General features: G+C 38.9%; 1 protein-coding gene across 21 annotated transcripts in view; it reads left to right on the top strand.

The window, feature by feature from the left end:
* Positions 1–20,721, top strand: part of ptprd (protein tyrosine phosphatase, receptor type D) — a 132,497-nt gene extending 111,776 nt beyond the window's left edge. For all 21 annotated transcript variants that reach the window (XM_022758771.1, XM_022758769.1, XM_022758773.1 and 18 more), the window contains 11 exons: positions 1,857–1,980; positions 4,753–4,928; positions 7,552–7,671; positions 7,787–7,941; positions 13,361–13,646; positions 14,644–14,822; positions 15,078–15,204; positions 15,391–15,516; positions 16,261–16,415; positions 16,692–16,827; positions 17,371–20,721. In XM_022758771.1, coding sequence (XP_022614492.1) covers positions 1,857–1,980; positions 4,753–4,928; positions 7,552–7,671; positions 7,787–7,941; positions 13,361–13,646; positions 14,644–14,822; positions 15,078–15,204; positions 15,391–15,516; positions 16,261–16,415; positions 16,692–16,827; positions 17,371–17,439 — 1,653 coding nt within the window. In that variant the 3' untranslated portion in view covers positions 17,440–20,721. The remainder of the gene's footprint in view (positions 1–1,856; positions 1,981–4,752; positions 4,929–7,551; positions 7,672–7,786; positions 7,942–13,360; positions 13,647–14,643; positions 14,823–15,077; positions 15,205–15,390; positions 15,517–16,260; positions 16,416–16,691; positions 16,828–17,370) is intronic.
* Positions 20,722–25,690: the final 4,969 nt, after the last annotated feature.

Below are 25,690 nucleotides of genomic sequence, written 5' to 3'. Positions count from 1 at the left end.
AATGATGCAGCCCACTGTTTCAACATATTTTGATAAAGTAACATACTCAGCCAGTGGTTCGCCTTCTCCCATACTGCTGCTTTAGGTGATTTCTGCAGATGAACTCAGGGCTGAAATGTCTTGTCTAATGTCTTTCCTTCCATGGTGGTAGAAGTAATCTAAAGTTTGACATCATTAAACTGGTCTGATAGTGAATAATAAAGATAATTTCCATGCATTTATTGTTCAGATAAATTATTCTAAATAAGCCATAAAAGCAGGATCATACTCAGATCTATCTAGATTATAAGACAGGGCATTGTCCTAATGTGGCTGTTAATTGCAGTCTGTTCTATTGCACATTGGTTTCGTCTACTTTCAGTGGAGATTAACACATAAAAGCAGTCTGTGGTCATTAAAAACACAGGCACAATATTTTCCCTGTAATATGAAATGAAATGCCATCTTTCATGTCTTTGTGTTTTCCCTTTGTGATATTATGTTTTATAGTTCATTTATTGGATGAGGGACCATTATCGATCTCTGCTTTACAAAGCCAAAAGGGGACTTGGATAGCTAATGCTGTAAAACTAGTCTCAAGTGTGGTATTCTAGCATTTGCCATAAAGTCCGATTGATCAAATGAGCAAAGCCGATAGAACATGAGCTTTTCCTCTGTGAACGATTCTGATGTATCTTTTTGGAAATCTAATACTTTATATACACTTATTTCATGTCAACAGTTCCCATAGTTCTTAAAAGTGAACTATTCACTCAAGTCAAATTTGCTCCACAAAATATTCTTTGACTTTTTGTGAACTTGAGATTTGAAGATCAAAAGAGACAACTTAGATTCCAGTGTTGGCTGACACCCCATTTTCCACAAGATGCTCAGAGGCCAGAGCAGATTCTTCTTAAATTAACTGAGAAAAATACAAGCCTGGGTTAGACTTTTCATCAACTAAATCAGCTTTCAGTCCAAAAAATTATAATTTCCTTGGGACTCTTGTATATCAAGAATTTGACATATTTCATCATCAAAACTTACTTTAAACTTACTTACTTTCACTTTAAAGTGAAAAGCCATTTCCTTTAAAAAAAGATGGAAGGCTGAAGAGCTTCTTGATATTGCACTACTGTGGCCAACTTAGAGAGATGGTGTGTTAACTGCAAAAAAGCATACTTTAAACTGAAAAAGCCGTGAATGATTGTAAATTCATGTTATGATTTTGTGCAATTTTATTGTTCTCACTTGGTGAAAATGTAAAGCTCTAAAAGAGTAGTCCCAACCTGACATTATTTGACCTCGAGGGGAAACTATACATCCAAGATAAACCCAATACAGCAAAATTTTATCAATAGTTTACAATCTCTGTTTTCCATTTATGTTTTCTGTTGTGTATACATGAAACGATCCAACAGTAGCACTAGAAATTAATATTACGCATGACATGAACACAACATTTATATTATGTGTAGCTTTGTCTCTCCAGCAAATGTGCCATCAGTGCAAATACATGCAAAAATACATTGAGGGACAAAAAAGACACATCAGAGTCACAGGCTTTCACTATTATAAACTGCCGTCCTCAGAGTGTTGGCAAACATATCTCTAGAAAAGTCTACAGACATACAAGGCATATGTGTCTTGTATGGCCTAAGTATGGGCTTGAGTTTGTATCTAAACATTAGTAAACTACAATATTTTCATTTTCACTTCCAATGTAAGCTCTGTGTTGAAAGGCACATTTCAGTGAGCTTTCAGATATTGATCTTGCACAAAGAGCTAAATTCAACCTTGGCTATCAACTGCTGTAAAATGTGCCTATAGCACAAAATATTTTATTGTAATAATGACAAATTTTTTTTCTCTTACAGTCCATCGACCCTGGTCAGCAGTTCACATGGGAGCACTCTAACCTGGAGGTTAACAAGCCAAAGAACAGATATGCCAATGTGATTGCCTACGACCATTCCAGAGTCTTGCTCTCTGCTATTGACGGTATGCCGCCCACCAGCATCTTCCCTCCCAACTGCTGTATCGATTCTACAGACAGCCAGTACAACCGTATCTTTAAGACCTCAGGAGCGCAACCACACTCTACTTTTAAATGATATTCCTACACAAGCATGTCAGACTACTACTTCCTTTCATGCCTAAGGTGCTTGTAAAGAAAGAAATTATTTTACAAAAACAAACAATTCCCTTTTCAAGTACTGAGGCAACCAATCAGATAAATCAATCTCTACAATGAGCGATGCCAGGATGCCAAGTTTCACCAGCATCTGTTCCTTTAACTTGAGCGTAATTTATATCTTCAAACCAGGGTAGTGAGCACACTAGAAGATACAAAAACAGGGCAGCACACTCTATACACATTACTTGTTTGTGCATTATATGGAATAAACTCATTCAAGATGTGGTTGTAGTGTTCTGAATATCAGGGCCTAACCTTGCAGCTTGATAGACAAATTTGTATTTTCACAATTTCACACCAACCCATTGTCAACCTGACATGAACCAGGACAGTCAGAGTCTTTGGCACACTTAAGATGTGTTGTCCTGTATAGTACAACTTCTAAGGAGTGAAAGGCCATTTTGAAATGGCTAGTTAATTGCTGGCTCCTTAACCAGTTTATTCAACGATAACACAATTGCACATACACACACAACTATTAATTAACCATTTCCATTGAGCTGCTCCCATGGAGGGCACAGGAAAATAAACAAAGTAGTAAATGGCTAATGTGACAAAAACAGATAGATAAAGACTTAGAGAGCCTTTTTTGCAGTCTCTCAGAAACAACACACAGCTTGAGTGTTGATGGAACTCCATTAGCCAGGCATATAAACACATCTGCACAAACACACTGGAGTCTTTGTGCTGTAGCAAGTGAGTAGATCTCAGCCAGGGGGACATGAGGGACTTCCTCTTTTCCTTCTAAGCTTAAACAAAGCCTTTTGGCAAGCAATGCCTCTATTGTTTACTTTGATTGAGTTCTTTGAATAAAAAGGGATTTGGGATTTGACATCAGAATTTGAAGACAGCTACTTTCAGAATTTATTGATGCGGGGATGGATCAGCAGAATGTTTGGGATACAAGCGCTCTGATGCTCGAGAACATTTGTGGACTTTAATGGTCGGGACATCACTGCATTTGCTCTACTTTTGACAAGGAACCTCTTGCCAAGTTGCCTGACCACACAAAACAAGGGTTTAGCCGGATTAAACTGCTATCTAAAGTTAATCCCTAAAATTTAGTTTACCCTTCATTTGGCTAAATTGTACAGTTTCTAATTTCAATTAGAAAATGTATTCATTTTTGTCAGTATGATCGCGTTCCCTCCAAATTCCATGAATTCTATGTTATTTTTAGAACATTAAAGTTACTCATTTTTCCATTGTTCTATATTTAGTGTGGAAGCTGTCACGGGTCTTTTCTTATTCAAAGACAAGAGCTACACTTGAGACATTCACACCCTGTTCTACAAAGAAGTCGTTTATTAAGAAAATCTAATCAAGATCTAATGTGACAACTTTATAAATATGTTCTGTAGTCAGACGGTGTAGGAATCTGAGAAAGTGTGTTGTTATCTGCTTGCAATTCCAATGTCTTGAAATGAATATACTATTAGTAGTACCACTACTGCTACTAAGAATCATCATCATTATCAGAATTACAATATTGCGCCCTAAAATCTCTCTGTATTTTCTTTGAAATTCCTTTGCTTTTTTTTAGTTCTTTATTTATTTTTTTTTTACGAAGACTGAGCAATGAACAACAATGTAGCGATGTTTATTTCTTAATGAGCATACTGACAGAAAATTTATACAAATCCTGAGTGACAGAAAGCATAAAGGCAAAATCCATTTGCAAATATGCATTAAACAACATGCCTCATTCTCATTAAACCACAGTAATGTCTCTTTTGGCTTTTTCTTTTCAATTTGAAAACACACTGGGCTTAATTGTATTTATCCCTTGTCCATCAAGGAAATATACAACTGCCTGGCTGTGTGGACAACTTCAACAGCAAAAAAGAGAGGGTGGGAGAGAGCAAAAAAAATGATGTGGGTGGGTTTTTGAATGTGTTCATATTCCTTTTTCTTTGCTTTTTTATGTTGAATAAGTTACCTGGGAGTAAAAGGCAGTCTGGGGGACAGGGGGGAGAGGAAGCAGTTGGAGTGAGGGGATTCTCTGGGACGTGGCATCCATGCAGATGAGACTTATCTTGGTCGACCATGTGTGCATGGAGCCCCTAAACTGCCAGTCCTAAAGCATTGACTAGCTGTCAGCTCTGTCTCTTTCCCCCGGATTCGAAAAGGCTGCTGTGCCTTTCATTTAATATAAGCAAAGAGAAGGAGGAGTGCAGGGGGAAGGGGGGAAATTGTTTTGCTAGTTTTGTGTTGGTTTGTTTTTCTCCATGTGAGGTGATAGACTTTAACAGACTAAGCTTTATCTGTAAGTCAGTTGCAGATATGGAAGAGGGACACAAAAACTGTGGATTTAAATGTGTTGCTGATAGCAAACACAAATCCTAATGGACTGTAACGCTGGTTCCAAATGTGACTGCTTTATGGTACTTCCATTTAATACTTACAGAAAATGTTGGCTTAACTGACAGGAAACACAGAGAATAGCCTAACAGTGTCCAGTGTCATCTGATTCTTATGTAGGGCTGAATCTGGTATCATGTTATTAGTTTTTTTTTGTTGTTTTTAACCATATCAACTCAGCTTGACAACTCATGTCACAACTTGTCTCTTCATAGGTATCCCTGGAAGTGACTATATCAATTCAAACTACATTGATGGCTACAGAAAGCAGAATGCCTACATTGCCACCCAAGGATCGCTGCCAGAGACATTTGGTGACTTCTGGAGGATGATCTGGGAACAGAGGAGTGCTATCATTGTCATGATGACCAAACTGGAGGAGAGGTCCAGGGTAAGTGACAGAAATACAGAAAAAGCCTTATTATTATGTTGTGTTCTCTATTAAATAGTAACACTACATGAATCAGATGAGCTGTATTAAACTGAAATGTGGGTACATTTGTTTTATTTTGAGCTTTGAAGTGTTTAACCCCAACTCATAACAAGACTAAGTCAAAGCCTAGTATATTGCTGGAATACGTCATAGGTTAGTTGCATTCTGCCTGGTGACAGCCGGTTTCAGTTGTTTATCGGTTAGCTTCTCTCCTACTCTCTGTGCTCACATACACAGCGTTTTCATACAGCTGAATTCCCAATAAAGCTGTTCCCACTTACTTGTTTTTCTGTTTCTGTTGACAGACAACAGAACAGGGAGAAATACTGTCTGAAACACGGCTCATGCTCTGCACTGTGAAAAATCCTGATTTTCAAACAACGTTGTCTGACAAAATCATCATACACATAAGTTAAAGACAACAGATGTGCTGTAATTTTGGTTATATTTACTTGAAAAATTATCACTCAGAGTGCAGGTTTGAAGCTCTTGCACGTCAGCTGCCATGCAGCATAGACGGGTGTGGTTGATACTGGTGACGCTCTTCTACGAAAGGTAGCTAAAGTTTGACCGAGAGCTTGCTAGATTTGTTGTTAGGTGCTTCTTTGAAAAAAAAAAGTTGGTTAATCTAGTAATAAAAGGTGCTCAGCTGGCAACAATACCTGTTTGATCCAAATCATTTTGAAAGAGCTATGCCCAATGGGAAAACTCCAACACTTGGCCAGCCAGCTAGTGTTGTAACGTTATGTGGAATTCGGCTGACCAATGGTGTAACTTCATCACTCAGCTGTTCACTCAGTCAGTCAGCAGCATTCACACTTATAGGGGTTGTTGTGGTTCAGCCACAAACACGGAAATTGACCACCTGAGCAAAGTCAAGGAAGACATTTTCATATCAACGGAAACTTTCAAAAATGCCATTTTCAGCCAATTACGTAATTTTTCCATTCTTCCTTTGACATTGAAATTTTGCATTAAAGAGTCCTCCAACTCTTCTCACCCATCAGTGACATGATCCGTTTGACGCCCTTGTCCTCTTTGTCTTTTTTTTTTTTTTTTTTTGTACAGTATGTTGCACTTTGGCCCTCTTCATATTTATTCTCCAAGAAAAGCCAGGTTGCATTCTGATGCACACTTTACTCTGTCCCCTCTTTACAACAACACACTCCGTCATTGTTTAGTCATGACTGATTAGTGGCTTACTTCATTAGCCAAGCACTGCTGAAGGCACTGGATTACAATCACTGATAAAAAGACTCAGACTGAATAGCTACATTGCCCAGCTGTATGCACTCACTACTCCTAAGGTGGACATGGTCAAAACGCACTTCCTCTCTCCCTCGCTGGCACATCTTACAGTGTTTGACTGAGCACATGAAAGCTGGCATGGGCTTCAGAAGCTAGTGACCTTCACACTTGTATGCCTTTTCTAAGAGCTTGGCACAGTGTTAACTGGGGTGCTGACTCAATCCAGAGAGCAGCTTTCACTCTGTATCCTTACAATCTGCAAAGCAAATAAGATCCTTTGGCTGTTTTTCAATATTACAGGCACTGTAAAATGCATGATTCTACAATTAAATGTGGTCCATGCTGCCAGGTGTCAGTTTCTCTCCATAGATGCTTTGTGATATATGCTTCTTGGCTCTGCAGTGAAGGCTTCCTGCAAGACACGCCACCCCCCGATCCTGCCATACCATTATGTTGTTTTACATTTGTAGTTCATAATGTTTTTTTGTTTCTTCTACCAACTCCTATCTTTCATATTTATCAGTTCTATCATTTGCTGGGAACCACTCAGGCTCTCTTTGCACGTTTTGCATATCTAAAGCTTGAGCAATTGCAAGTAAATGCTGTTATGAATCATTTCATTACTCCTGTTGTCACAATCACTTCATTGCTCTTTGTGTCCCATGTTGTACGAGCTGCTGAGGAAATGAAATTAGTGGAAACTACACTACAGATATTTCAGACCGGTGTCCAGTTGTCATACTATTGAACAGAGCATCAGGCACCAGAACATGATGAACAAGCTGATATTTTGATTGTGCTGAACATACTGCTAAAATCTAAAACTGCATCAGTTTTAACGGACGATATGAAAAAAAAAAAACAACAACAAAAAAAACAAAAAAACAACTGAATTGAAACCCAGTTATTTCCGCCCCAACACCAACAGTGCTTCCCTTTGTCAGCTAAGCAGTAATGCTATAATGGAACAGTGTTTTATTGGCCATTCACTGTGAAACAAAGCTGTACACTCGAGTAGCAATAAAGCTGAGACCGTAATATGATTGGAAACTGTTGTTACCTTTGTAATTATAGTGTGTCAGGACAATTAATAGCACCGTCGGCTCCATACAAACATCTCAGGCCATTTAATTGATTATAAAATCAAACCCAGTCAGCAGGAATGAGGAGAATTTGTGTATTTATTTTACCACTATTTGACTAAATATATGTGAGTATAGCCGTGTGAACCTTGAAGCAGGGCAATGTTACAAAGAACATTTAAACTATGTCAATACACCTCAAATGGAGGTTTTAAAAAAATTCTGAAATGTGATATTTATATCTATTACAGGTGAAATGTGATCAATACTGGCCCACCAGAGGGACAGAAACCTACGGTCTCATCCAAGTGACACTGCTAGACACAGTAGAGCTGGCTACATACTGTGTCAGGACATTTGCACTTTTTAAAGTAAGAGGCATTTGGATGCTATTTTCCGACAGTAGCCACTTGGGCAATGTAACAACTGTCAAGTAGTTGAGGTGAGACATGGTGGTCACTAACCTCTCTCCATCTCCATATTCAGAATGGCTCCAGTGAGAAGAGAGAGGTAAGGCAGTTCCAGTTCACAGCCTGGCCAGACCACGGGGTACCGGAGCACCCCACTCCATTCCTGGCCTTCCTGAGACGGGTGAAAGCTTGTAATCCTCCAGATGCAGGGCCCATGGTGGTACACTGCAGGTAAGAAACAACATAGTTTCAGAAAAACATCCTGAAGCATGAAATTGATTTTTCTCTCCATTTGCTGTAATGAATATATGAATACATATGGAAAAGCATAATACATTCATGGTTATTTAGAGGTTTATATCTGAGTCATCTGTGTACTAATAATAAATATTTTTGAAAGCAATCAGATATGAAACAGAGGCAAAAACACTGGCTAAAGGAGAGTATTTGATAGGAATTAAACTACGGCCCACTGTAGCCCAAACAAATCAGCCCACTAGCTTTCACAGAAGGCACTTTAAATCTAAAGGTGTTTTCAACATCACAGCACAAGGAATACCAGTGTCATTGCCCTCAGCAAACTCAAACGTCTCCTCCCACACACTGACACATAAACACACGCAGACCTGTCGTCTTCCTTGCTACACCACTAACATGTCGCACATCAGCAGCCCACAAGTCCTTGGCTTATCCCTTGGGTTATTGCATCTGAAACAAATAACTTTCACTTTCATGCCAACTTCACTTCCCTCAGCTACATATGCGGCCAGACTCCCAACAGAGAGGAACAAAGATATAAGACAGACTTCTGGCTCCTCTCAACTCAGGAAGTCATCAGAGACTCTGCACAGAGAAAGCAAGTGACTGAAAGGGAAAAAAAAGACGGCAAAAACGAAGAAACGGCAATAGCGAGTGTAAGAGATACAAACTTGTGTCAGAAAGTGACAAAAAGGGAAGGGGGATTACTGGAGAATTAGAATTACCACATGCTGAAGTTAATTAGAGCTAGTTGCCAAATCGCTTCAAATTGAAAATCCTGACTTTTACAATGAAGCAGAATGCAGGAATTAATGTCACTCTGCAGATGGGAGGTTTTAATTCCTCTGGCTCCCTATCAGATACAGTCATTTCCAAGCTACAAATCCCTTAAGAGGCATTTCCTCACTTCATGTTTGACCACAATTTTAAATAGAGCCATCTTTTATATTTACTCACTTATAAAATAATATTCTGAGTGGTAAGTGCTTAGGCAGAGATATTTTGTAGATAAAGATATTTTGTACAATAGAAATCAACACAGATTTTTATTTTGCAGAAGCTGTTTATGCACATGCAGAAAGGACTAAACAAAAGCTAAAATAAAAAAGCCTTTGCTGTCCATAATTAACAGCATGGTACAGTCTCTTGAGTGATTGATTAATCAGATGGTGTGCCAAAAATTGCTTACCACATACTGTATGTACATGCCTTATGTAAAGACCATAAAGACATAAAACAAATCCAGAGCCCTCGATTGCTTATTTTTGTTTTCTGTGAAGGCTTATGAGCTTAAAGTTAAAACATTTCAAAATAAACTGTACATAATTTCCATGCTCTCTAAGTCACTAATTATAAACTTGTTAATTTATCATAGGCACCATACCATTATCTCCTGACTAATGGGACACCCAGATCCTTACATCTAACCACCCCTCATTTTACCCGTTTTAATCCACATAGACACAGCAGCACAGGGATTTTGCACTGTAAAATGAAGAACATCAGACGGGCATCTATAAACTACATCCATCTCTCAAACAAAAAGTGACTCAACCTATTGCAAAATTTCCCTGAATCACTTGTGTGTCCCACACGCCACTGGAGTTCAATAACAATTCTTTTAATCTACACATTTTGATGATGCAGACGAAAAAATAGCAGGTGAACCATCTCTTACTCAGACTTTAGCTTTACATTTTAGATGTGACATTTTAGGTTACGGCATGATATTTTTCCAGCGTTCAGCAATTCACACAGCAAGAGTTATTAGAAGAGTTTTGTATTTCATTTGTGGTAGTACAAACTTAAATTGCTCCAATTTGTCAAAAGAATCATTTGTTTTTTTCCCTTGTATCAGTGAAAATTTTCCTTGTAAACCAGAGAATTGCTCACAAAGTGCCAGAAAGCTAACTGTGAACTTAGATTAAGGCTCAGAAATTTTCATACAAGCAGAAATCAGAGCATTTTGTGCACTTGCTTATGGGACTTTCTAAACATGGGTTTAGTGAGTGGCTAATGCATCCCTCCACAGGAGTATTTAAGAATAGTTATCAAAATGCATTCATGTGTTTCCCCCGCAAAGCACTTCTCACAAGGTGAGATCACAGTACATTTTGTGAAATCTGCCTCTCAGGGACATTATAGCATGTTTCATGATTTCCTAGTTCCTACTGTTTTCACTAACCCACAGGTCAGGGAGCGTTTTGCTCTTCCAGCTAGAGGGCTACCCAGGCGTTGTGAGGTTACAGAGGAGGTCAAAGGGACATGATTGAATGTCATGGATATCATTGACCTTTCTCAGAACTTGGAAGGGAAACTTTTGATAGAACAACCCACAGTTTCAAAGAATTCAACTGAAAACCAAGTTATATTTCCTCGTTTTTCTTCTCTTTACTGTGTATTATTGCGGTAGGTAGCAAATAATGCAGCATGTATTCTTTTTGGCTAACTGCTTTCACTTACATTGGTTGCGGAAGACAAATGCAAACAACTAGCATGCTAGCAAAAGGCCATTACTTGTTGTCCATACTGACATACAGCAGTAGACTGGATTACATTGCAAGAGTAATTTGACACATTTCAATAGACATGCCAGCAATATTGAGTGTCTAGACAGAGGTTCAGAGGTTCAACAGACTCTTCCTCTCAACACATAGCTGTCAATGCAGCAATGCTTTTCCTACAATAAAAGATTTAAGTCATGTTCAAACACTGGCCGCCCCATCATCAACATCAAAGACCTGATACAGCACAAAAGCCTAGCTTCACCAAGGCTGTAGTACCGTGGGGGAACCCAATACATGGCTGGTGGAAAAATCAAACCTCCACATTTTCAACAAACCTTAAAGAGTTGAAATGCTCTTCCAGAGGCTTAAACTTTGTTGATTCAAATACAGGGAAGGAAAGGGACAGGAGCACTGCCACAAAACGCCACCTCTCTCATAGCATATGTGCATGCAAGACAAATACTTCCACTGCTGTTGCCATCTCACAACGGACAGAGATCAGCAGACAACATTCTCCAGTGGTTTCTGAAGGAAAGTGGCTAAACCTAAAAAGTGCACTAACTGGGGCAAGCCTGTTTGAAAAAACAATTCAATACCTCCAAGTTTACTTTCCACATTTTGAAAAGTATTCACACACGCAAAAAGACTAAAATTATTATTGACTCCATTAGCAGTTATGCAGTGATCCTGGTGAGTCTATGTGTGTTCAATAAGCATAGTAGGGAAATGGTGACAGGTTAGCTGACAGCAAGAGATTTGGTAACAATACATATGTAATTGCTTTCACTGCTGCTCATGCTTTATCTTCTCGGTACTCATTGCAGCTGTATTTTACACTGCACTTTTTCTCCCATTCCCTAAACTCCTGGAAAGCAAATTAGTCTGACACTTAATGTGTGTCGATGTCCAAAGCAGCTGGTCTTGACTGGCTGAAAAGGCAGTGTCAGGTCATTAGTGCAGTTCGCCAGCTCCCCTTCAACTGCCAAATGTACTGACGGCTTTCTGCACCACCTCACCCCACTACACACACCATAACTTGTCAATAAAAGGAGTATTACACATGTTTCTAGCCTTTTCCGGTCTTACATTTTTGAAAAATTTTGGTTAATATATATTCCTGCAGCTCAGTCTTTTAGAAAACTAACTTGAGAACGACACAACTTCTAGATAACTCGCAGCATCTCTCTCCACACAACTCTACCTTCCTTCTCCACACCTCTCTCCCCCATTCCTCATCTTCCTCTGTCTCCATCTCTCTAGCTCAGTGCTGTCACCCTGTCACTTACTCTCTCGCAGGTCATCACTCTCCCACATTCAGGTCTGCACTGTAAAATGTTTTCAGATTGGAAGCAGCTGGGGCAACGGGAGAAATCTCTTCTACTTTCTGTATTGCCCGCCCAAGGGCTGAGGTGTTCTCAAACCTGGAAGTGATTCATTCTTCAAATATCCCTTAGACATTTTCACATTTCTTTGCTGCCCGATTCTCTCTTGCACTCACATGCACATTTTGGAATCGGACCTAAAGCTGTGAAGAGTTTTGTCAAAACAAAAGAGTTAAGTTTCATTCAGCCAATGTCAGCCATTTTGAAAGTGATCATCAGATCATTTGTTAAAGCCAATGACTCCCATATGTGTCTTTATTCCATTCGCAGCACAGTTCCAGTGCAGCATGGCACATTAACCAGACTTGTCCCTGAGGGACTAACTTTACTCCCTCTTGAGTTTTCTTTCTCAAACCTTTCCCTGTTGCTCAGAACAAATGAAAAACAAATGCTTCATCAGAAGGAGGAGGCACGAGAGCATGGCTCGCACCTCGTAGGCATGTCAGCTTAATGGATTGAATAACCTATTTACTTTGGAGTGCAAGGAGTAGTCTTGTCAATGCCATGTTTTGCGAGAGGAGAGTTAACAAACAAGATTTAGCACCACCCTGTCACCCAATGGTAAATAAATTGTCATGAGAAAACATCTGTGCTGAGGCTTGTGCTATTAAAACATGTAATGTGCAAGGGTGAGCTTTCTTAATTTGTCAGCAGTCTGCAAAATAGGGCTAAATTTATACCACATGTCTCAAGCTGGCCTGCAAGGAGAGGTCAAAGAGAAACAGTAAAACATCTCCCCTCTTTGTCAGAGTGCTTTTTCACTTGTGCATTTTTCTCACTAATGTAAAAATCTGCCGATGTGAATCTTAATGAAGAGACCTGCCTTTCAGTGCCTCTTCTAAAGCTCTTATGCCATTTAGGTGCACTGTGCTAATCTAATGGCATTAATTGAAGTCAGCTGCACTTCTCAGAAGTTGCGCAGCACATTAACGAAGCCCTCAAAAAATCATACTCTCAAAATTGCGACTGTGTATCCACGTTTGTGTGTGCATTTGTTGTAGTGGCACTTTTCGGAACTGTGACATAAAGGTTAAATGTTGCTGTTGCATAAGTGATTAGCCCTGATGGGTTGGAGAGCACAGGTGGGGTCTAGAGGGAAGACTAGATTGCTAAGCCAGCAGTGAGCCCACTGAAGGCTGTGACTGCCAAGCCCTCTTCTCCACACAGTGCCACTTCAGATTTAATTACACACCAAGCCAAATGGTCTGTCCTACAGTGGCAAACTTGGCACAGAGAGTTTACCTTTTTGCCTCATCACTGGGAGAAAGTGAATTCGTCAAACCCCTGTACATGAACTGCCCTTCATGTCTGTCACTGGGGATCAAATATAGTCGGACACATAAGATTTGCAGAGGTTATGATACAGAAGCGCAAACATGTCAAATTAGGGACCTTTCTATACATCTGTTTTTCTATAAAATTTGGAACTAACCTCTCTTTTAAAGCTACAACTGAGAATACAATCCCATTCATATTCCTTATTGATCTTGTGTTTAATTACAGTGCTGGGGTGGGACGGACAGGCTGCTTCATCGTGATTGATGCCATGCTGGAACGTATCAAGCACGAGAAGACTGTGGACATCTACGGGCATGTAACGCTAATGCGTGCCCAGCGCAACTACATGGTGCAGACAGAGGACCAGTATGTCTTCATACATGACGCGCTCCAGGAGGCCGTCAACTGCGGCACCACCGAAGTGCCCGCCAGAAACCTATACGCCTACATCCAGAAACTGACACAGATAGAGGGTGGAGAGAATGTCACCGGCATGGAACTTGAGTTCAAGGTACAAACTGTGTACTTATTCTAAAAAGCAATGTTTTTAGCTTTCATTTTTCACAGTGTAATCTGAATATTGCAAACCACACCTGATGTAAAGTTTTAAAGAAGCAACTTTCCATATGTAGGAAGAATTTACAGGCATCCCACTGGCACCCTTTGTCCCAAGTCACACGCAGGCCCCAATGTCACAGAATGGAAGTCGTACAGAGAATGGCCAAACTCTTCCACTTACCATTAGGCACCAGACAGCATGGGGCCTGTGGTTTCCTCTCTATTCCCTTTAGTTGACTCACTTGTGTAATACAACATAGGATAAATTTCCCCTTTCTGTTTCCCCCTTCCCATAGCTCCCCTTCCTTTGGTAACAGGGTCTCGGTTTACATGAAAACGCCAAACATAGGTTTTCCCAGCCACAGAACAGTTGCCAGAGGGACTTGAGCAATACACTCCGCATTAACAATGAGAGGCTCCACCAGCCTTATTCAGCCCATTGCAGTCTGTGGCGGTGCTGTATGCATGGTATTGCCTTGCTTGTCACGCACCTACTTCCTTGCTCTGTGAAGGATGCTGATTCCAGTGGATGATGATAAGCAGGTTAGATTACTTGGCACTTCTGTCCACCCCAGACTCGCTTAGGTATCCATTTCCCTGTCTGTTCATCATAACATGCCATTTTTTTCCGAGCAAAGGCAAGCTGTGATAGTAATCACTTTGATGCCATTTCCATACTTTATGGTTAGGTGAAATAGCATATAACCACAGTACACTATGAGCCATTATAGTGCGGATTTCATCACCCGCTATGTTCAGTTTATTATACTTAGGATTCTTCCCTACTCTCAAGGCATGCGATTGTTCATAGTTTTCTGATCTTTATCATGTACGATCCACCTTTAGTGTCAAACACAGTCTGTCGCCAGGGAAATAAAGAAACACCAAAATGTCAGTGCTCCTAACCTGGCAGCAGTATGCTTATTTATTCTTCTCTTTCTCCCATGCAGCGTTTAGCTAACACTAAAGCCCACACATCACGATTCATCAGTGCCAATCTCCCCTGCAACAAGTTCAAGAACCGCCTTGTTAACATAATGCCATACGAGTCCACACGAGTGTGTCTTCAGCCCATTCGAGGAGTTGAGGGCTCTGACTACATCAATGCCAGTTTCATTGATGGGTACAGGTAAGTGCTCAAGTATTCTGACACCCATTGCTAATCAGATCAACAGTATATAATACTGCATATTCATAATATTGATTTAGTCTCAGTGGATTTATACGAGACAAGAGCCAATGCCATGTTTTCTGTCAATCATTGCAAATATGGCTCTTTTTACATCTGTATTTAATCTTCAAACCATTAATAGTGGAAGTTCAAATGTATTTCTATGATAATAGTATCACACTTTTTCCATCATGTGTTATTGCATTCCCATAGGCAACAGAAAGCCTATATCGCCACGCAGGGACCATTGGCAGAGACCACAGAGGATTTCTGGAGAATGCTCTGGGAGCACAACTCCACCATCGTCGTTATGCTCACCAAGCTTAGAGAAATGGGCAGGGTATGCATGTACTTATTATCTCTTTGTCTGGCAACACAACACAACATGTTATTACAAAAACCTTGTATGAAGTACAATACATAGATTCAGCCATGAGATTACAATGACAAGATTTCTGGGAATGAATCTCATGTTTGAAGGGAATGCTGTGAGTCACTGTGGTATTCTATTTTTCACTCCCTACAGGAAAAATGCCACCAGTACTGGCCAGCGGAAAGGTCGGCCAGATACCAGTACTTTGTGGTGGACCCCATGGCCGAGTATAACATGCCCCAGTATATCCTGAGAGAGTTCAAAGTGACTGATGCCAGGGTAAGAAGACATAGTTTCACAGAACATGTTTCATGTAACATTTCTGAATGCACTGAACACACTGACTTGATTTAACAGTGCAGTAGTTATTAGATCTGAATTTTGGCATTCTATCAAATATTTGTTTATACCAAACTATGGCCTTAAGTGTAACATAAGCATAAATATATATTTGTAGGACTTATGACACATGTCAATGTGTAAAAACAAATGTGGTGCCGGCAGCAGTGAGCTGCCAGAGTTTTTAATTCCATCAAAGGCTTACACAGATAAATAGTGCAGGCTCCCTTTGTAGTGCATGTTACACTGTTTCGTCAATGGGATTGCTTTCCTTATCAAGAGGATACAATATCACTTAAGTAATGCACACCCTCAAAGTCGATTCTCCAAGTACCCTGTCGAGGGTAGCACATCAAAGGAATTAGCATCTTTAGTGTTCATGTTTAATACATTCAGGTAAAATGACAGGCTCTCTAATAACTCTAATGACAAAACATTTTCTCTGACGCTTTAAACTTGGCACCTGCACTCCCAGATTTTTTCAAGAATGCTCTCTTGCACTGTAAAACCCACAAAGGCGTGAATCATTATGATGGAGATGGTCATGGAATGAACTGCCATTGGTTCGCTGTCTGCAAAATAACTCAGACTGTTTCATTTCAGTTTTTTGTTGCCAATTTTCCATATTTCTGAGTGATGTCCAATTTGTACATTCTTTCTATTTTTCCCATCCTGTTTTTCCAGGATGGACAGTCACGGACAGTAAGGCAGTTTCAGTTCACAGACTGGCCTGAACAAGGAGTGCCAAAATCAGGAGAGGGCTTCATCGATTTCATTGGCCAAGTACATAAAACAAAAGAGCAGTTTGGCCAAGATGGGCCTATCTCAGTCCATTGTAGGTAAGTGACCAACTGGTATAACTCACTAAATTATATCAGTTACATTCTGCAGCAAATTAAACTAAATGCAAATATCTCTTGAGCTGCAAATGTTTAAAAAAAAAAAAAAAAAGACTATTTTCCATCAACAGCAAAGGAAAAACGGAAATCATGTACACATACATCAAATTAGCATATTGGTAGACTGTTTTGATTTAGAGAAAACAATTTTTATAATTATCTAATTTCTATGGCCTCAACATTGACATTGCTGCCCTGTTGATCTCTCTTGCACAGCGCGGGTGTTGGTAGAACTGGAGTTTTCATCACCCTCAGCATCGTCTTGGAACGAATGAGATACGAGGGCGTAGTAGACATCTTTCAGACAGTGAAAATGTTACGGACACAGAGACCAGCTATGGTGCAGACAGAGGTGAGACATTTTTTCCACTGCACTGCACTTGCAAAGAAAACCTAACTCGCAAACTGTACTGAGGTAGTAATGAAGCTACTTTAGGTTTTGTGACACTACAGACTACACATGGATTCAGTTACTATGATATTAATTTTGATGGTGTACTCCATTTGCCTGAAAGGTCTGGTGAGATTCCAAGTTTCTTCTTGAGCCAAACAGATTAACTAAAGCAGGTCTCTGTTAAAGACTATGATTTATTTAGTAGCTAAGCCAATCTAGAGTAGTTTTATCTTCTCTCATCTGCAATTTCATCTCACCATTCCAGAAAGACTGGCCAATGTGTTCTACACCTCTGAAACTGCACTTCTGTCAAAAATGTTTCAGTTCTAATAGTTAGTTAGTTTTAATATTAATGACAGCTCACACATTTCATGTGGCTCTTGTATATACACTGGTAACAGTTGTGATTAAAGCGCAATGGACCAAAAAGTGATACAGAAGATTCAGTATCAAGATGCTACACAGGCAGTGCATCTAAAGACTTCTCTTCTTTGTTTCCAGGATCAATACCAGTTCTGCTACAGAGCTGGCTTGGAGTACCTGGGAAGCTTTGATCACTATGCAACGTAAAAGACCCAGTATTGGAAGAAAAAAGCAGAGGGCCCTTTGGAAAGAAAACCCAGTGAGCCTCTCTTCTGAGCCATAAATTCCTGCTTGAGAAAGTACTCCTTAACTCCTTGCTAACAACTCATTAAGTGTTGGATGTGAGACATGTCAAAAAATGAAAAAGATGATTCCTGGAGGACCAAGTATTTCCCAACCCCAAGAAAACCTCGCCTTGAGACAAAGTGAGGGAATCCTGACTGTTGAGGCATCGTATGGAATTACCTTTCTCTTTTGCTTCAAGGATTCATTTTGGGGCTCATATAACTGAATGAAACCAACACAACAAAAAAGTAAAATGAACAATAATGACATCGTCAGAAATGCATCAGTGATTATGAACCATTACGAGAGGCATTGGAGGCACACAGAATTGCGGGGAAAAAAAACTTGATGCACATTGTAAAGAAAAAAAAAATCTGTTTCACAATCAAGTACACACAGACAACCCATCGAAAAAGAAGACAATGCTTGGTCCACAACAGCAGGACAGACTTAAAGTAATAATGAATAAATACCCCTTTTCCTGTCACAATGTTCATCATCTAAATTTTGGGAGAAGGTAAAGTTAGAATGATCTATGAAATAAATAAAAATTATTGATTTAGTTTTTTAGTACTTTATTATACAGCTGATGTGCTTTTTTTGAACTGTGTGAATTTCCTTTTTTTACACAAATTTATCACTTGGAAAAAAGTGATAAAATGTATTTACGTAAATGTTAATTTTTTTTAAAGCTGTAGAACTGTTCTGACGTATGTGCTGTTTTGCAGAGAATCTCTTTGCTTTTTTTTATTATTTTGTTTATTTGTTTTTTCCCCTCATTTTGTTGCACTTAGTGCACAGAACGGAATTCACACTACCAAAATCTAACTTTGTCCAAGAGTTATTTTTTGGTCTTGATTTTTCTGTTTGTTTTTGTCCATGATCACATACATGGTAACTTAATTACTCCCATAAGATAAACTGGGGCTTTGTGGAATCAACAGGGATGAGCAAAGTATGAAGTTGCTGCTACCGATTATCTTAGTTCTTCCATGTTAGAATGATGATAAGAGAGAACCTGATGAATTGGATAAGTTATATACATATATGAATATATGGTACAGATTGTCAAATATATGTAAAATATATATTAAACCATAAACATTCTAAATATATTGATAAAGTACATAATTTATGAGTAAAAAGTATATAAAATATGGAATGTCTATGAAAGCTTCCAAATTGAGAGTTGTGTGCTATGGGGGAAATGAAGATATTTTTCACTGGAATGCACATCAGTAGGACAAAATTGTATTCTGATTCAGTGCATCTTTTCTTGTGCAATAAATATGTGTGTTTTTAGATAGGGTTTTATGTGGATATGTTATTCACTCATGACATTGCTGTTCCCCCCGCAAGTTACGTGTGGGAGTGGGAATGTCAGATGCCAGTCAAAGCATCACTGGTGCATTTTTTTCAAACTCTCATACGGTCTGTAATTAGAGGCAGAGGGGTCACACAGCCGCACTCACCGCTCGCACCACACAATAGGGCAAGGTACAAAGACATCACTTTCTTGTGGTTCTTTAAAGCATTCGATGGTAATGGCATTTTTTTTTTTCCTTTTGCATTTAGAGTGCCTTATATTTATGCCTGTTTTTATAATGTTTCATTTAACATATAAATGTATCCTTATAGTAATCTAGGCATTTAGTGTAAATGTAATTGTAATTGTATAGTTTATTTACCTTTAGTATTCATTTGTCACATGATGAGATTATATATGCAAATAAGAACATTTCAAAGCTCATATTTTTCATTTTCAGTGGCCTTATTGTGGCTGAGTGAATTAGAATAAAATACTTTATATATCACTGACCTCTACAAAAAACAGTCAAGAATACACAATAGCTACAATGCATATTATTTAAAATGTTCTAACATGCAGCTGGGGATGAGATAACAGAATACTGGTCTCAGAACTAAAGAGGATGAGGTAAAAGTCCATATAGTACATGTGTCAAGGCCCAACATAAAGTTAATGAGCTTTTAACCTATTGTGACTATGATCAGATTTTACGACAGTAAAGTACAGCGTACTCAGATCTTAAAATGCTTTGTCAATCTACAGTAAAAACTGATTTGGTCAAAAAGAATGCCTAATGCACAGGTCATCACCGAAGGGTTTCTTCTTCATGCCTTAGGTTTGAATTATCAACTTCATGTGTGTCACTACCGAGAGCATATATAGAGAAATACAAACTGCAAACAAAATATTGGTTCTGTTATCCTGACAATCCAGTGTGCCATGTCTTTTTTATGACATAACAGTTAGACACTAAGGGTTTAGTTTGGTTATGTTTCAGTCTTTATGTTGAGCAGCATCGTTAACTTCTCTGTACCCTCTTTGATGGCTTTGTGGATGTGCATTCCAGGTGCTTTCTTTCCCTTGTTAACTCAAGCAGCTATGTGTTTTATTTTTGTCCACTGCTTAATGGATTACTTTTGTCATAATTTTGAGATATAAAAGTGCTATTATTTAACCTCATGGTGGCTAATGTTATATTATGTTCAAGTCTCGGAACATGTTTATTTTCTCATCTCAGTTTTTCCTTTTTTTTTGTTTTTATTGATTTTTCGTATGCATGGTGAAACATTGCAGAATGGCCAAAACTGGCCTGGTAGGAAGATTTGCACTTTCTCTATCTTTGTACTATGCACTGCCCTATTGATTCTAAACCCAATAATATATTACTTGAACCCATCTATAAAAAAATCTCCTTAAACGTTCACTTTGTGTGTATGTAAATAACACAAAAAAGGTATCAACTCTTGAAAAAGACAAAAAAAAGTTTGTGGCGAAAAAGAGCATCCATTCTGATGCCATGGTTACTCCAGCAGATGACTTCAGAAAAATCTGTCCCACAACCATCTGTTCTTGTGGCTTTGCCATTCAAGCTTGGAGTGTCATTAACAGAAATAAACGTTGTGTTCTCTGCTCTCTCTATCTATCTCTCGTTTGGATGCATAGACTGAAAAATTAAATAATGAAATTGTAAAAAAAATGGCTTGTTAAAAAGATCATACAATTACCTCTGATTAGTTGTAAGCGTAAAATGTTTCTTTTTCTGAATGAAAGGAGTGCTTTTTATTTTCTTACTTAGGTTACCATTGGTGGCGAAAGAAGTCTGTATGAAAATCAGTTCTTTGCTGACACAAGTTCCATTTGTTATAAATGAATTCTATTAAAAAATGTCAGTGTTATGCATCAGCGTTTCACTTGTTTCCCTCCACCTCACTTTGACTCGAAAAGACTGATGAAGCTATTTTACCCCCTACTGGTCTGGGGCCAACATATTATCCACAGTTCTCTCATGAAAGGGGAAATTGAGCCTCACCACATTTGAATAGATTTCCATCGCTCTGGTTTTTCTGTCACTGATGTCAGCCACAATGAATCATCAGGGGAACCTCTGACAGATGAAGTGCAATGTTTTCAAAGCTGCCTTGTTTTTTAACACAGATTTTGTTCACCCTAGTGACAAAGTCATGTGGTGCTGTGACTCAGAATTAAAACCACAGTTCAATCGTAATAAGTGCAGTTACACAGTTTTACAGTTTCTTGCTGTTTGTTTCTGCCTCTCATCTACTGTTTATGTATTCACTATATAAAAGTATAAGATGTGTAAAACCATTGACCACAAGTGAGGTCACAACCATGAATCATATTAAATGTGTTTAATATTATGATTGAATGTATAGACTAGACATGTACTGGTTTGGATAAAAACTATTGGGGGAGATGCATCTTCTCTGGTAATGTATATCATTATCATTGGTAAATGACATATATACCAATATATAGTCATACATGTGTGTGGGTGTGTGTGTGTGTACATATACACACACACACACACACATACAGTATGCATACAAATTAAAAATATAAAGTGCCAGTACCATCTCCACAAATGTATTTATGCAAAATAATGCTTCTATTTAAAGCAGTACAGCTCACTACAAAACATGTGCTTTACATATGTAGTTGTTGCTTAAGGCATATTTTTAAGCTTTTTTTCTTTCATTTCACATGTATACAGTAACCACAGTGAATGCTGCCAAAACACAGGTGACCCACAGAACTGCTCAGACACTGAGGTGCTGCTGTTGGGCTGCTAATATGCTGCTTATTAAACTACACAACTTGTGTAGACTCTGTGCTGTAGGACATATAACACTCAAGTAACAAAGTAACAAAATGAGTAACTGCTGCTCGGAATAAATTGGGATTTACACTGACTATATTACTGGCAACAACTGTGCCTCTATCCTGGACGCATTGTCACACGGTGAGGACAATTGGTTATCATGACAGCATCATCACAAAGATATAACTGTTAGTATTACCACATGAAACCTAAATATTTATAACAAGAAAATCTGTCTGCACATTTGCTTCGTGACTAAAAAAGACTCCTGCTTTCTGCTGTTTTTCTAAAATATACAAATTAGAGGTCAGGCCATTGCAATTCAATATAGCTAGGACTTAGTACTTTCAATTATTAATTTTTACATTTTCTATGATAATATACTTATTGTCATTCTTTTTCAGAGGTTACTGAAAAAGAACTCATAATCTATTCATAATCTGGCTACATGTTACTCTAACTAAAAACAACAAAAGCCTAAAATTCCATATTCAAAGTACAATAAAGTGCCTGAAGTGAGAGAACTGCATGAACAAAAAATGATTTATTTAAAAACAATATTAAGCTGCATGACAGCTGGGGAACACTTTGGAAGTCAATAACTGCTTGCCTGGAGAAGTTATTCAGAATTCAGAAAACTATCCATGCAGTCAATTAGAAAACATCATCCCTCATGACAACAAATGACAGATGTTGTCAGGTATGACACCGAGCTTGAGAAACATTATTCCTACCATGGAAAGTTTTGATGTATAACAAGCTTTGCAAAATGTTAGTCCACAATAGCGGATCACAGTTGTGATGAAATGTAATAAATATCAAGTACCTGTCTTAGACAGAAACTGCTGTTGTGGATTGTTGGAGATTATGTGTCAAAAACAATGACATACTACAACAACTACAGAGATGATGTGCAGTGAGGATGTGATCTGTTGTATGCTGGCTGATATTTGTTTTCCTAAAATTAAACCTCAAACTGAACATGCAACTTAATTCAAGTATTGTATCTGCCAAAGCAAGCAATTTGAGTGTCCCTTAAAGGAAATGTTCATGAAGCGCCTTACATAATGTATGTAGTATACTGATATTTGACACTACTTGCTTTTTTTTGTTTCAAGATACATGCGTGTTATCTGCATTTACTCTCACTGCCTGATATCATGTGTTCATGGCATGACTGCCCAAGAAGAAAATACCAAGAGAACACAAAGAGACAGCAGACAACAAAATGTAAGCAGGTTATTGACAGACTCCACTGAATACTAGAGTATCATATTATTGTGTTTACACAATTGCATATGACACGTAGGAAAACGTTCACAGATTACTGCATGGCAAGAGCACTTATTGCTTCATCTTGGATCTGACAAGCTGATGAAAATTGGCCACAATGAATTTAGAAATTCCTTGAGCAATCATGCCGGTGCAGATGTTTGCTTCAGACCAGACAAGAATACAACAAAATAAGCAACTCCTACTGTCATCAGGTTTTATTTTTCATCGAAGACTGCACTTCAGATGTGCGGAGCAGATGTTCTGTCTTCGTCTCTCAGCAGTTTTTGCAGAATTATGAAACCAACCAGCCAGTCACAACACTGCGCACAAGCCATTTCTCATTTATCCCTTTTCCCCCCTTAAACAACGACAGCTTGCTCTGCTCCCCTAATGCTTTATTTTCCACATTCTAAATTTGATGAAACATGTCCAAATGAGAGCTGGGGAGCAGTGCGGCTCTGTTGTCAACAATGGTGAGTGGGATTCAAGAATGAGACATTTCTTTTTATTCTTTCAGCGCTGAGAGAAGAAAACCTTCCCACAATTTTCTTGAACAGCAAAAATAATTACATAACTGCTTATTCAAAGAAATCAATTATGCTGACAGGTGACTTTGATCAAGAAGCCTGACACTCACAGCATCCACCACCCAACTGCTTTTTTGTTGCCCTGTTCTTACGTTGATAAACAATCACCTCTCACTTCACCAACTCGTGGATCAGGTTATGACCAATTTTTGATAAAATTTTAAATCTTAAGCCTATTATGTTCTGCGTGTATCTATCTTCATACTGACATTGCTGTGAATAGCTGAATAATAATAAAATAAAAGATAATGCTTCTTTTTTCTTTTGCTTTACCATCAGCATTACATCATTAAAAAATAATTCTTTCGAATCTGAATTGATTCAGAAGATAAGATTTTTTTCTCTCACCCCGTCGTCTGTATTCATGGATTGCTATTATGTCTTATCTCATTCATAACTTCATAAGATTTTGCATCAAACACATTTGCACTTCCAACAAATGTAAAATGTTGCGCTATTTACAGTCCTTTGATGCAACATATTTTGAATTTGTAAGATAACAGGAGAGGGCCTTGTTTATTATTTGAAGCCCTTTCTACGGCATTTAAAAAACAGCTCCTTCCACACCTCGAAAATAACTAAATAGAATGATCACAGTGATATCGAGGACCACAGCTTCCTTCAGTGACCTGTAATTTGGACTGAAATTCAAATGCTTGCCTCACAATGACATTTTCAGGTGCAGTGGAAAAAAAATAACAATGTCAATTGCTGGGTGAACTAAAGCCAAATTAGTTTTGTCATGAATATATACCATATTGTAGCAGTTTAGAGTTTACAATGTCAAGTGCAAAAATCTTAGCAGTGATTTCATATTCTTGTTAAGGGCAGAGCTCACACCCTTGTCACCAATTCACAGTCACAGCTGGCTGCCAGCAAAGCTAATATTAAACTTGAGAGCTAAGCAGCTGAGTAAACATACATTGCACTTCCCGGATTCTTGGCTTGACTGGACTGAAGGCACAATGCAGAACAAGTGGAGCGACTGTATGCTGCAAATTTAATGGACAGCTATGGGTCTGCGAGCAAGCACAACCCAGGGGCCTTATACCGGCAGAATGGTGGAGGCTGTTGTGCAGCAGAAAGACAGGCACCATGCCCTGCAGCAGGATGATGATGATGATCCATATGGGGATCCTCAATCCAGCGGGCCCCCAGTTCAATGATGACGAACCCAGATAAGAGCTGACACTGCTGCCAACGCTACATTGACTTTGTCTGCACATCGCATTAGAGCTACTTCAGAAACAAAGGTAAGGTTTGACCTTAAGTTACCACCGCAGCAGCAAAGGAAAGGAAAGGAGGACAAACACATAAGGCTGTTAAAAGAATGCAGTTATCAGTGTGTTTTTGTTTGTCTCTGAAGTGGCCATTATTACTAGCTAACTTAAGAGAGAGGGTTTCTTCAAGTGAGTGACCAAGTAAAACAAGGTGGAGAGAAAATAGGGAGATAATAATTGATGGAAATGGAGAGGGATAGAACAGAGACGACTTCAGCGAAAAGGTTGACTGGAGAAACGACAAGAGATAGTGAGAGAGGGCTAGAGACGGATCCAGCATGAGCCAACAGTTGCCGCAGTGTAAAAACCTCTGAAGGTTAATTTCTCCAGCTCAGCATCTTGCCAATATCCCTGTGATCAGAACCTCTGTAGGCCGACCATCTGCTTCCCCTTCTCTCTCTGCCTCTGCACTCTTCATTCCTGTTTGGCTTCATCTGGGAGTGGACATGCATCAGGGCACTTTTAGGAACTAATCTCTGAATGTGGTGTGTGTGTGTGTGTGTGTGTGTGTGTGTGTGTGTGTGTGTGTGTGTGTATGTGTGTGTGTGTGTGTGTGTGTGTGTGTGTGTGTGTGTGTGTGTGTGTGTGTGTGTGTGTGTGTGTGTGTGTGTGAGGGGGGGGGCACATTCAATCTTGTAACTAAAACTCTTAAGTTTCTAGTTAGACAATGAGACGATAATTAAGTTGGCTGTTGAGAATGCATACATGCATTTGAGCAACAACATGAACATCTACAACAACATTCCTATATACATCTCCCCTGTTAGAGCAGCAAAACATTTACCAACATTACCTCTACAGCTGCAACTGATGTTTATTTCGATTCATGATCAGTTACTTGACTGTTTGGTCAAATGTAAGCAAAGAGTAAAAAAATGCACTT

The sequence above is a fragment of the Seriola dumerili genome, unplaced genomic scaffold (genome assembly GCF_002260705.1).
Source record: "Seriola dumerili isolate Sdu_G_001 unplaced genomic scaffold, Sdu_1.0 BDQW01000309.1, whole genome shotgun sequence".
NCBI lineage: Eukaryota > Metazoa > Chordata > Actinopteri > Carangiformes > Carangidae > Seriola > Seriola dumerili.
This window is presented reverse-complemented; position numbering and strand designations above follow the sequence as displayed.